At 33.7% G+C, this 14,223-nt stretch overlaps 1 protein-coding gene across 7 annotated transcripts in view; it reads left to right on the top strand.

Annotated features, from left to right (window-relative positions):
* Positions 1–14,223, top strand: part of LOC105218881 (venom metalloproteinase 3) — a 147,820-nt gene that overhangs the window by 122,708 nt on the left and 10,889 nt on the right. For 6 of the 7 annotated variants that reach the window (XM_054234964.1, XM_011194737.3, XM_054234966.1 and 3 more), the window contains exons 9-10: positions 10,845–10,987; positions 12,887–12,942. In XM_054234964.1, coding sequence (XP_054090939.1) covers positions 10,845–10,987; positions 12,887–12,942 — 199 coding nt within the window. Of the gene's footprint in view, positions 1–10,844; positions 10,988–11,383; positions 11,437–12,886; positions 12,943–14,223 lie in introns of all 7 variants that reach the window. The other variant, XM_054234965.1, reaches the window with a different exon arrangement.

A 14,223-nucleotide genomic window follows, 5' to 3' on the forward strand; every position in this document is an offset into this window, starting at 1 on the left:
CTCTGAAATAGATCAGGATTATTTAACAGGATTGTCCTTCTAACCGGAATTCTTGATGAACATATACTTCCAAAGTTCCTAGCTGGATCACGGGGCCTTAAGCTGATATATAAGGAATATTGAGAACCTTTACTTAAAGTAACTTATATAATTACAACCTCACCTAAAAGGTTAAACCTCTTGCGCAGCTAGTTTTTAAGATTAAAAAACGCGCGGGAGCAATTATTACATATTTTTCTAATAGTGATATCAATTAAATTGACGCAATAAATAACAAATTAATAATATGCATTTAGACAACTCCAAAAGAAAATTTAATGGTGTTGTCACAGTTAACCCACAAAAATATAGATCTCCTTACAGTTGTCCAACAACTAATATACTCATATCCTGAATTTCCTGATTTCAATTCGCTGCTTGTCAACTATAATTGTTTGACTAACAATTTAATAAGCAAGCGAACTTTAGCTGTTTTTTGCCGTTTTTCAATACTGCATACTGGAGCAGCACTTAAATGCGACTGCATATTACTTGAAATTGCTTAATTGGCATTTTACATAATTTTCGGTGCGGGTATATTTGTCAAAAGTATTGCGTCAATTTTTTCTAAAAGACACACGCCTAAACCAGACACACACGCTCTACCGCGCATGCTCATACAAATTAATACAAAGCAGAGTTATTTGAAAATAGCAAGGCAACAAATATCCGCATATACCGCATGACGCCGAGCAACAGCGAGGCATTAACTTTGAATTAAAATAAATGTATTTTCAGATATATATTTCACTGCATGCCACAGCGCTCAGCCACCAGCGCGGATATAATTTTTTTTACTGTTTTTTTTTTATTTTTCATAGCGCTCCAAAAACTATAACACAGTGTCTGTCTGCTTTACCGGTTTACTTTCGCAAGTCGACAAAGTGACAGACAGAATTCACGCCTTTGACAACCGTCACAAAAACGTGTGATTTACTTATACGTTTTTTTCGTTGGCTTAAATTTGTTATTGTAAATTGAAACTTGTTGTTGTTGCTTTTAGTCTACCTCACTTTGGGTTTGGTCATTTATGCAGTCTAAGAGCGCTAGGTTTCCGCAAGGAGCCGCCACGACTAACATTTAGTTGTGTGTGTTTGCGCAAACTCTGCCATAGGTTTGTGCATGTGTTTGCACAAACAGCTATGAAGCCCCCAATGATTTATTGACTGCTGTTTATATTAATTTTCTGCGCTTACAACGTACTTTAACTTTAGTAAGTCATAGAAAAGTTCACATATTTAATTTATTTGCCAAAGTCTTAGATTTGCGCAAATTTGCTTATAGTCGGTAATAAATCTTTGGTGGCTGTCAATTGGCGTGCGTGCGTTTTTGTTGGTTGGTTGGTTGCCTGGTGGTAAATAATCAAGGAAAATGGAATTGAATTTTCCACATATGCGGCATATTTATTTATTTAAGTTTGGACAACTTGTAGGCCCACGCGCTGATAGCTTTGAATTTATTTCGTAGCGATTGCAACACACAAATTTGGCAATACCGTTATAATTTGGCTGGCTTCATACTTAAAAAAAAAATAATTTTTTTTTCAAAAAAAAATGTTGTCTATATTTGCTATAGGTATATCTTATCAGCATTTTTATGATGGCGGCTTTGCTGTTTGTACCATAAAATATGTTCCACATTGAGTTGCACCGCAATGTAATGGTTACAACGCTGACCAACCAAAACCACCTACAACTGCCACATATTGTTGTTATATCTTTCATTTATCAATTTATTTATTATTTTCTTTAATTTTTTCGGCTTGTTTCGAAAAAGTTCCTCCATATTGCATAATGGTCAATAGTACGCCCACACGCGTGCCAGGCAACAATGCGCTCATATCTTTACTTTACAACTGTACAGACTGTCTGTCATATTTCACAATGGCACGCCATTTTTTGGCGCTTTGTGGTTGTTGAGGTCAAGCATTTGTTTGTTGTTGCTGCACTGTTTTCAAATGACTTTTCCTTTTATCGTAAAATTGAATTTTTAACAAACGCCTTTCCAGGCAGCTTTGGAGCGCTACCGAGTTTTCCAAATAACATACATATCTACATATTCATATACTACTATAAAAATATATAGAGCACGTACATATAACCTCGTCTTAAGCATATCTGACTTAATATTCGAAAATTTATTTCATTTGCCGCTTGGCATGTCACCACCAACTGCTGCCGCTCATAAACATATTTACTACTGCATATATTTATACTGCCATATTTACATAGCGTATTACGGTTATCTCCGGGGTCCTTGGGTCACAATCCACTAAGTGTTTGTTATTTTCATTTATTTTCTAACTATCGCAGCTTGAGCGCAATAATTTATTTTATGGCAGCACCTGGCAATTGATAAATACATTTATGGCTTGACATATCTTATGCATGGCTTTCACGCTATCTTAATTGAATATAAATTTTTGTATCCCATTTAGTATTAATTGCATAGTTTTACAAATAAAATTTAACTTTCAAATAAAGCATTGAACCAGGTTCACAGCAGGGCTGAACTGCATAAATGTGTCAGCCGTCTCATTTTAATATATTTTGCCATATATAAATAAAGCAGTACTAATGGTGTTGATTAACTTTGATATTTCAAAAATTCGATACAATCCTGGTGAGAACTATTATTGCCACCTTTAATAAAAGTACATCACAGTTTCTGATTTATTGACTATGTAGCAATTGTATTATTCTTCACACCTTACAAAAAGTGATAAATTGAGTAGGTTAATTTCGAAAGCAAAATCGAAAGTTTCCTCTACAAATTTAATATTATTTCCCACACAATTTAAATATAGATAGAGCCCGTTTATTAAAATTTTGTTCATATAGCCTCAGATAGTCAACTTATTTATCCCTTGTTTTTTTATATGTATGACCTGATAATCATTTAAAAAATTGCAATTATTAATTTGAATAAATTTACCTTACAAAAGTACAATTAATTAATTGTCATTGAATACTTAATTATCTTAATTACAAAAATATGTGTTAATTTCACTCTAACTTTTCCCAAAATATGTTCAAATAGAAGATGAAAGCTTGAAATGGAATCAATCATTAATCAATTTTATCAAATAAAAGCTTTTTTAAACTTATATCCTGTTCAAACAGATCGAAAATTTTAAAACCTAATTTTAACTAAGTTTCGCATACAAACGCTCAATTGACTAATTGTGGATTACCACTTAATTAAATATTAGAATTATATGTTTGAAAAAAGCTAATGTATGTATGTATGTGATTGGCGTTGCAACCGTTTAGCCGGTTATAGCCGAATCGACGATAGTGCGCCACTTCTCGCTCTCCTTCGCAGTTCGGCGCCAGTTGGAAATCCCAAGTGTAACCAGGTCGCTCTCCACCTGATCCCTCCAACGGAGTGGAGGCCTTCCCCTTCTTCGGCTTCCTCCGGCGGATACTGCATCGAACACTTTCAGGGCTGGAGTGCTAGGTCGGACAACATGACCTCACCGCTATCTTTGCCAGTGTCGTCGTATAACTCGTACAGCTCATCGTTCCATCGTCTGCGGTATTCGCCGTTGCCAATGTTCTGAGGACCATAAATCATGCGCAAAATTTTCCTCTCGAAAACTCCTAGTGTCGTCTCATCTGATGTGGACATCGTCCAAGCTTCTGCACCATAAAGCAGGACGGGATTGACAAGCGACTTGTAGAGTTTGATTTTGGTTCGTCGAGAGAGGACTTTACTGTTCAATTGCCTGCTCAGTCCAAAGTAGCACCTGTTGGCAAGAGTGATTCTGCGCTGGATTTCGAGGCTGACATTGTTCGTGTTGTTGATGCTGCTACCCAGATATACGAAACTATCTACTACTTCAAAGTTATGGCTGACAACAGTGACGTGGGAACCAAGACGCGAGTGCGCTGACTGTTTGTTTGATGACAGGAGATATTTCGTCTTGTCCTCATTCACCTCCAGACCCATTCGCTTCGCTTCCTTATCCAGGCGGGAAAAAGCAGAACTAACGGCGCGGTTGTTGCTTCCGATATCAATATCATCGGCGTACGCCAGGAGCTGTACACTCTTGTAGAAGATTGTACCTTCTGTATTTAGTTCTGCAGCTCTTATAATTTTTCCAGCATCAAGTTAAAGAAGTCGCACGATAGTGAGTCACCTTGTCTGAAACCTCGTTTGGTATCGAACGGCTCGGAGAGGTCCTTCCCAATCATGAAGCTAATACTCATTCAAAGTCTTTCATTATGGAAGGTTCTCAAATACTATTTTCAAGTGAAATGTCTCATATAATTGAGTTGTTTCAAAATAATAAGGCAAATGTAAGGATTTTGAAATCACTTAGAAGATGCAGGGTTTCTCGATCTAATTAAACAAAAATTGTATAGAACGTAAATCTAGGATTGTAATTGATTGAAAGCTCAACTGGTTTCAATATATAACTTCGGTTACCTAAATAAGATTAGTATTAGAAAACCGTGGGCATTTAATTATCAAGTGACAGATGTTTTTTGTCTTGAACCTTGAATATATGATGAAAATATTTTTTTTTTTTTTATTTGAAAATAATGATCTTAAGAATGAATGTATCAAAGTTTTACTCCGTTTGGTTTGCCATAAAATGATAATATTCTTCATTTTACCGATACTTTTTAAAACGTATTGTAATTAAGATCACGTAACTTTGGACTAAGTAGGCAATTGAAAAGTAAAGTCCCCTCTCGACGAACAAAAACCAAACTCTACAAGTCTCTCATCATTCCTGTCCTACTTTACGGTGCAGAAGCGTGGACGATGTCAACATCCGATGAGACGGCACTAGGAGTTTTCGAGAGAAAGGTTTTGCGGAAGATTTATGGTCCCTTAAGAATTGGCAACGGCTAATACCGCAGACGATGGAACGATGAGCTGTATGTGTTATTCGACGACATAGACATAGTCCAGCGAATAAAAAAACAGCGGCTACGCTGGCTAGGACATGTTGTTCGAATGGATGAAGGTGCTCCAGCTCTGAAAGTATTCGATGTAGTACCCGCTGGTGGCAGCAGAGGAAGAGGGAGACCACCACTCCGATGGAAGGACCAGGTGGAGAGGGACCTGGCTTCGCTTGGAATAACCAATTGGCGCCAAACTGCCAGAAGGAGAGATGCGTGGCGCGCTGTTTTGGACTCGGCTATAACCGCGTAAGCGGTGTCTACGCCAGTCAAGAAGAAGAAGAAGAACATTGTTTTCTACGCTCTCAAAACAAGAAAGTGCTTCAAAGAGAGCAATTTTTCACATTTTCACCGCATGTTTCTTTGTCTTACCAACTAACTTTACGGTTTAAGGAATTTTCACACATTGCTGTATTTGCAATTTTATATTTGTTTTGCAAATTATTAGGTGTTAAATAGTTTTTGTTGGCGATAGTGCTGATAATTTGTTAGAAAAATATTTGTTTTGATAAAGTTTAAAGCTTTTCTGTGGCTCTCTGTGTGTTGAATGCTTATTAGTGAAGAGAGTTCTAAATAGATCTTGATACAAGCAATTTCAAGGTCATATAAAATGTACCTTTTTCTCAAGTATTATGAGTCAAGTGCTATGTGAGTCAACGCAATATAAATAAACCTGCTTCACTTTGTATATGATTTCCTCAATATATAATTGTAATTAGTTCGGTGCATTGCCCCTTTTTACATTTTTATTTTATTTTGTTTTTGTACCGCAGACAACTTTTACGTGTTGCATGCAAATGCCCACTTTTTAAGCATTGATAATGAATGCTTTTTAATGGTCGTATCAGAAAAGCACAAATCAATACGGAGACATCAATACGTTAACGTTATGTACTTGTCAATGATTGAATTATCATAAAATTTTGGTCATAAAAATCGCATCAAGGACACACACGAATTGTTATTAATTTTCAGCAGAAACACATAAAAATCATTATAAATGCCAGCACGCAGATGTGGTGAATAATTTTTGGAACGAAGGCATAAAATACAGAAAAAAATTTATACAAAAAAAAGAAGCAGCAACGCTTCTGACAGCTTGAAGAATGCTATGTGGTGTTGTAATCAAAATGCAGCGCAATAAGGCACACACAAAACTTGAAATTATTATGCCTTCTCATATTTTTATAGCATATTTATGTCAAATTGGCATAACTGCTATACATTGCCTTCACTCAAATCACGATTTCAAGCAGGCGCTTTATACTTTGGTACCATTTACCAGCCGTTAAGTGCCAGCATTGATATAAAAAAATCAATTTTTAGCCACTTAGAATTGCAGCATGCCAGTGTAGCATCTGCGCATGCGCGCTTGCAACATTTCCACGCTTCAGCGCTCACCTTCAGTGGCAATGCAATTCCAACAAATTTCAATTTCAAGTGAATCGAAACTAGTTCAAATACTTAACTGAAATGCATGAAGAGCAAAAGCAACCCTGCTGTACGACTTTGACTTTGTTTGACTGACTGTTTGTCGACGTGTGAATGTTGCAATTGCGAACTGTTTAACTCGACATACAGGGTTGTATTGCGCATAGAAAATTTCATCACTGACAAAACGCTGCAAAAATGAGCAAAATGCTAAGCGAATCACGCTTCCGCGCAGCGCTTATGCTATCAGCTGTTGCCAACAGCTGCCGCAGCCATTCGTTTACTCTAGCAACATATTGCACAGGGGGTAAAATAGTTTTGTTCACATAACGGTTGCTTGTAAGTCATAAAACTAAACGAGTTAGATATAGGGTTATATATACCAACGTTATCAGGATGACGAAACGTGTTGACCGATCTTCCGTCCTTGCAAGCGATAACTTTAGTCAAACTTGAGATATCTTAATAAAACTTGGTACACATATTCCTTGGCTCCATGAGAATTGCAGATTTCGAAATCTGACCATTGCCGCGCCTATAAAAAGGTGTTAACTGAAAAGCTTTAAAATGCTGTAACTAAGCCACTATTAATGCTATGAAAATTTAGGTTTATACAGAGGATCACAACAAGAAGGGGCATTCAGATTTGTATAAAAAGTGGAATAGATCCATTTTTGGTTCAAAACCATATCTCAGATATTAAACGACCGATTTCAATAAAATTTAGTACATAATATCAGGATGTCACTGATGATACCGATAGAAAATGAGCGAAACCGGTTAACAACCATGTCTACATCCCATATAACACAAATTTGAAGACCTCACTGTCAATGGACAATTTTTTACCGAAAATATCACTAAATTTAACAAATATTTTAAAGAAAGTCTCTGTGCCAAAAATTGGTGCAATTGGATCATTACTTCCCCTAACTCCCACATGCCTAATTATAGGTTTTTCAAAAATACGGTAGGCTTTATATCTTATAAATCGATCAGTATGTGAAATATCTCAACCAAATCAACTGAGCGTATAGTCTTGGATATAGTGTAGTTTGATGGTGAAAATTAGTGAAATCGGTTAAGCCTTCTTATACTAAATATAATGATTTTCGTTATTCTAGTGGACTTAATGCCGAATATATAGTTCAAATTGATTGTTCTCATAATAAAATTAAATAAATAATTTGCAGGAGTATAAAAAATACGGTTATATGCGAACTTTGTCCTCCCTTACTTGTTTTCATTGCTTTTCTGTCTATCTTTACCGCAGCGCCGCGCTTAACTGCTTTGGGCTGCTGCAAATCTCTGCAGCGTTGCAACGGAAATCAGCTTCCGCTTTGTTTATTTGCCTTAGCATATGCAAATAATCTGCACTTGTAGTAAATTTCAGCTTGCATTGTCAGCCAGTTGTAAGGCCGTTACAAGCGCACGTGTAGGTTATGCAGCTTCTGCCACCAACAAAGCACTTCACTAACTACCTGTAGACTAGCAGCTCACTTGCTATTTGTTTTTTTTTTTTTACTTTGCTGACCACTTTATCTTTACGTCGCTGACGCAACACGTATGCGCTTAATGACAGCGCGCCAATAGCAGCAACAACATACTTAGCATCATAGGTAGTCAAAGCGAATGCCAACCACATTTCTGTGCGACGGCCTAACTCAGTAACATTTTCATTGCATAACACACACTAATATTGGTTTTTAAAGGTTAGTAAATTTGTTGTGGCAGCTACGTTATTATATTTTTGTGTATTTGTTTACTACTGCCCGGCAGCGCAAAAAGACTCGTTAGTTTCATTTGAAGATGTTACTTTTTCACCAAAAATTCCACTTTGGTTTAACGGTTGCAACGTTTTGGCTTGTCAAAGCATTACAAATGTTGTTGCTTTATTACATGTTGTTATTTGTTTTTATTTCATTCAATTACCGTTAGTTTCTCATATACATAGTATATCTGCGGTGAATTACCATACATTAACAACTGGCGTCTAACTGTTGGCACGAAAAGGTTAAACGTGTTCCAGCTGATGATAGTTCAGCAAATGATTTTTTGAGACTTCTTCACTTTTGATTACTGGTTTGGTTTGTTGCATTTTTTTCACTTCTTTATATTGCTTTTCGTGCAAAGATTTTCGTAGTATAATTGCAATTTGGAAAGGGCAAAAGGTAGCCGTAACAGGTGCAGCTTTAATATAGTATAATCACCTTTGCTTTTTGCAGCTTCGAATTTCACTTTTGCATATCAGCAATCGAACACTACACTTTAGGCTATGGATACAACTGGAATTAATGTGTAAAATTCGTGTGAAAATGGAATTAAATTAGGTGAAGATGAAAATACAGTATTTTTTAATATAACTTTGGTTTTCCCGAGGCAATAACTTTGTTTAAGTTCTTTCGATAATCTTACCATTCTTCTTAACCATCTGAGCACTCAAACGAGAATTGTCGTTTTTCAACTCTCTAACAAACAGATCTCGTTTCTTTTCGACAAAATTTTTGGTCGAAAAGAGAATTATCTTACTTTTTCTATCGCCTTCAAGGTGCTGATCTAGGCTTTAAGCCTAATTCAACCAAAGAAAGCGTTTCCGTTTTTGAACGGATAAGAATCTGGTTTTCTCCGGTTACGTAGACTCGACTGTAGCCATAACGGGACTTCATATTGATCAAACTTTCTTTTCCTTTGTCTAATTTCTAATCCATACAACGAAAGCGACGTTATATTGATGTCCGAGCTCGTTCTCGCTTTGGACCAATAAAAACTGGATCCATCCAGTTACGTAGACCCGACTGTCGACATGACGGGACTACCGATTGAACAATCTTTCTTCGGTAGAACGTATACATTTTTTTGTTCGGATAAAAATATGTATTCATTTCGGTTATGTAGACTCGACTAACGTGGGAATGAGACTTCGGATCAATAGATATTTTGTTAGTTAGCCTACTACTTACTTTGTCTTACTATAAATAAATGACCAATTTTTGGTCATAATAACTGAATCGAAATATTTATTTTCCGTTGTTTAAATTCTAATCCATGCAACGAAAATGAATATACAAGTTCGGCTTAATCGTAGTCGATTCCGTGGACTCGACTGACGTTGTACCAGAATTTTAATCAATATGGTTAGATTTTTGTTATTTAAACTGAGACTATAATTATTTTTACCATAAATAGTTGAAGAATTATTGACATACACAATCTGATGGTTGGTCAGTTCATATACAGTGCCCTCATAAGTAAATCGCATAGTTAAAGATCGTTGATGATTGATGATAATGGATATCCTTGTGCACTTGATAACGATAATTAATCGATTTCCAAATCTTTAGTTAAAAGCAAATCGGAAATCATTTCTAAAGCCCTTGCCTCTTACTAAAAAAATAACTTGTAGACAATCATTTCAATGCAATAAATTATATTGACCAATTTTCTTTAAATGTTTTCTTGGAGAAATATTGAACTTGTGAAACAGTCTTTGAAGTCAATCGAATTTTAGCGTTCTTATTAAATTTTTTATTAATACTACGTCCCCACAGGGAGTTTTATCTTTCCCAATCAACTTACATACATTATATTTGTCCACTAAATCGATATATTGAATTTATTTTATACATGCAAAACGAATAAATCTCTTATAGTCTCTGTAGTTAATCTGTAAAACATACTGCAGACATTATAAACACAGCTGCATTTATTATTATTATTATATGATTTATAACATGGTTAGTCTTTTATTTACGCTAATTTTATATTTTGATTGACACTTGTGGTGTTGCAGAAATGGTATGCTAATTCTAAATTGACAGCCTTGTTTCATGGGCGTTATACTCATATACGGTGTCGCATACAACTCAGTCTACACGAGTCTACTCGTACATCTATTACATATGTCAACTAAATAGGAAATTGTATAAAAAATGATTGGTTTGCTTGATTTGTGTGTGGCTTGATATTAGAATAATTAATAAATGATACTTTCAATATACTTTTAAAATGGTCTTATTATCGATTAATATACTAAATTGTCAATGATGGAATAGCTTTCAATTATTTAAATATTATAAATGGTGAACTGCGTTTTGAGGTATTAGTTAAGGATCCTTTAAAAATAGGTTTGGAGAGCATTTTATAAAATTTTGTATACTCTCCTTGCAATTTTTATATTTCTTATTTATTTTATCATATCAGCTGATTTCGCTGACAACTTCTGACTTCCTACTCCAATAATGCTATTCAACCAATTTGGTACCAGAAACACGTAACCACAGGTCACATTGTTGGCTGGCATTCGTTACATTGTTATTTATTTCGTAATTTTTTTATATATATTTTTTCATTACACAATAATCTTATTTTTATTATTTTTTCTCCTCTTTTTCACATTTATTTCACCAAAAAAATTTATCTTCCACATATTTATACCAAAAATATGCACGATGATGACAACAGGGAAGAGATGCAACACCATACCTGGAAAGGAATCGTGTCGGACGAGATGCCATCGATTCGGCAGCTGCCTTAACCGATATGGGTAAATATTTATTCCGTGAGCGCCGTTTGCCCGTCTACGATATTGCTGTGGCGATAACCAAGTGAGTAAAGCACGCAGAGAATTTACAAAAATAACGAAAAATTAAAAGAACAAAAAAAAAAAATTAACAGTAAAAAAATATAAAAAAAATTAAATGCAAAAAACAATACAAAATTTAAAAATTCAACCCAAAAATAGCGACGCAGCTAAGTAGGCAGGTGTGAAAATTTAATTGGCGCACTTGCTGACAGCTGTCGCTTTAAAACAGCAATTATTTCTCTCCAAAATATTTTTTCTTAAAATTTTCAAACAAACTAAATATTTTCGCCTTAATTTACTTGAAAATATGTCTATACCAAAACACTACTCTTCTATTTTTCCTTGCTATTTAACTATATTTCTACACTTTATTTCGTTTATCGTAAAAATTCAATACTCAAATGTATACATAATACAGGTATGATATGTGTCGAAGACGTAAAGGCGGTCGTTGCACCAAAGGCACAGCGGGTAAAAATCTGAAATCTTCCGTTATTTACAATTAGTTACATAAGTAGTTCGAAATTCGTTTGGAAATTAACCTGAATAATATCGTTGAAGCTTTTTTATGGGGTTTATCGTAAGAACAGCAATTGATGAGAGCGCACACATACAATTATTTCGTGTTAACTGTTAGCGGCAAACATTTTACAGCACATAGTACATGCATTCCAAAAACAAAAACACCAAAATAACAGTAAACATTACAACAACAATATGTAAAAGTGTTTGAAGACACCAGCAACAACATTACATGAGTGCACACATACACAACACACACCAGATTTTATCGCAGCACATTCAAAATTACACTGTTTTTACCAATATCGTAGATTTTATGCATATTTTAGATAACGGTTTTAGTGGTTGTTTGGTATATGTACGTTAATTTGTCAGCCCTAATTTCTTCCGTTTAGTAAATGCTGAATTGTTACAGGTTTAAGCGCTTTTAGTTATAATAAGTCGGTTACGAGATAAAGCTGTGGGCTAATATCGTAAATCTAATATAGAAGCTAACGCAGGAAATTTGCTTATTTTTATATTTAAATGCTTTATGGAGTAAATGGAGTTGGGTTTTATGGATTTTATTAGTGATAACTGCTTTGTGTAGCTAAATATATCGTTTTTAATAAAAACATAATAATACAACTGATTTAAATAACGTAAACGGTTTTAAAAGTTGAAAATATATGAGATAGAATTAATATAGTAAATAGAATATACTATTGGAAAGAAAGATATTTGTTCTATTAATTAATTATTGTCATTATATAGTAATATCGTAAGTTAGGAACTAAATTTGTGAGGGTTTTTAAGAGTTAGTTTTGATATAAATCAAAGAGATTCGAAACATATATTCTTACTGAAATAATCAAAGTTTGGATTTTCACACTTATGTCGTAAATTTGTGATATCGTAATTTTGAAGTAATTTGAAGCATTTTATGAAAAGGTTTATTTAGAAATAATATAAACATTCAAGATTTTGATATGCAAGGTTATATCGTAAATTCTAAATATCGTATTTAGGCGTTTTAAGAAAAATATTTTAAAATATAAGCATTTTATGATGAAATGCAACAGAGAAATATGTATTTTTAAATATCGTAAATATATATCGTAAATTTAAAATTCCAAATTTACAAGTAATTTATTGAAAAAAAAACAGCATCCCAGCGAGTTAGTTTTATTTTGAGACCATTGTGTATACTCTAGAACTGCAATAAGAAGACTTCTTCAATTATCTTCAGTACATTCTACACTTCAACCTTTACTGACTGATTATTTAAAAAATCAACATTATCGCTAAATCTATCAAAACTTCTTCTTTAATATTTTTTTTTTCTTCATAATATAAAATAAGTTACTATAATATCGTATTTAATAATTTATTTTTTTCATTAACTTTAAAAACAACACAGACTTGATATGTGCAGACGTACATCAGCTTATGGTGAATGTAATCGTGGTACAGCAGGTAAATGTCAATATGACAAACACAAAACAAGATGTGTATATAAAGAGAAAGAGGCTTTGAAGCGCAGTAAAAAGCAGAAAGAATTTTACGATTTAAAAATAAATCAAAAACACAAATATCATATAAACTAAATGTCACATCAAATCATTCAAACTGTGTGTAATATTTCTCGTTGTATAGAATCTTAAGCACGTTTCTTCTTAACTATTCTTTACTCTCGCCTAAAACAAAAAGAAAAATGGAGCACGTGATATTCTTTGAAAACTTTTATTTGTAAAATAAAACACAAAATTTTATTTCCCTTTAACTAAACGTGTAAATATGTCGAAAGTGATTAAGCGCATTTCACACGCTTACCGCTCTTCATGTCAGCGATTCGCGCAGCTGATTGTCACTGCTGACGGTATTGTGACACGTTCTTTTCTACAACAAAATTTTATTTTCTTTTTTGAATTCTACTATGATATATGTCTTACTTTAAGCTTTTAATGTACTTTATTAATAAGAATATATACAACCTCCATATACTAATATATATATCTTCAATTTTTAGTATACGATTTTCCCTTATAATGGCTTTATTAAATTATATATATTTATTCGAAAAAAATTATCAATTGCTAAATATCCTTAAGCTGAGTTCACACTGGTTCCACTTTTATGTCTCAAAATAAAATCTTTGAAAGATTATCAAAAATATCAAGTGTATTTCAGGCCAGTTTCTCAAGATTTTTCATTCGAAAAACCATTTCAAAAAGGTCCAATACAAAATATGAAAATAAAGCAATAAGAAAACAAGCTTTTTTGCCAAACAGATTAAAGTCTTAAGCAAATTACTGTCATTACAATGCCGGAAAATATGTCATAAAATGCAATATTTTATTGAAGGAGGGCTACACACTACGAGCGTAAAAGAACCAGTTTTCAGCGATGAAGTTGAATACAAGCGATTAATGAAATTAATAAACTCTTTTTAACGCCTTTTAATGCAAAAAGTTTAAAGAGAAAGAGTAAAGCAATGTAGTCATAAGGCACACAATTGAGTGTTTACATTAAAATAAGCAAAGTTAAAAAATTTTATATTCGAAAAGTAGTTCGAAAGATTCGAAGTTTGTTCGAAAAATTCGAAATGAGTTACACAATTGCGTATTTGCATTAAAAAAAACGAAAATTTAAAAAAATATGGATTTGAAAAGTATTTCGAAAAATTCGATGTATGTTTGAAAAATTCAAAAATGGTTTGAAAAATTCTAAAATGTTTTCTATTGACTTTCAAAAGGT

Source organism: Zeugodacus cucurbitae, chromosome 6 (genome assembly GCF_028554725.1).
Source record: "Zeugodacus cucurbitae isolate PBARC_wt_2022May chromosome 6, idZeuCucr1.2, whole genome shotgun sequence".
NCBI lineage: Eukaryota > Metazoa > Arthropoda > Insecta > Diptera > Tephritidae > Zeugodacus > Zeugodacus cucurbitae.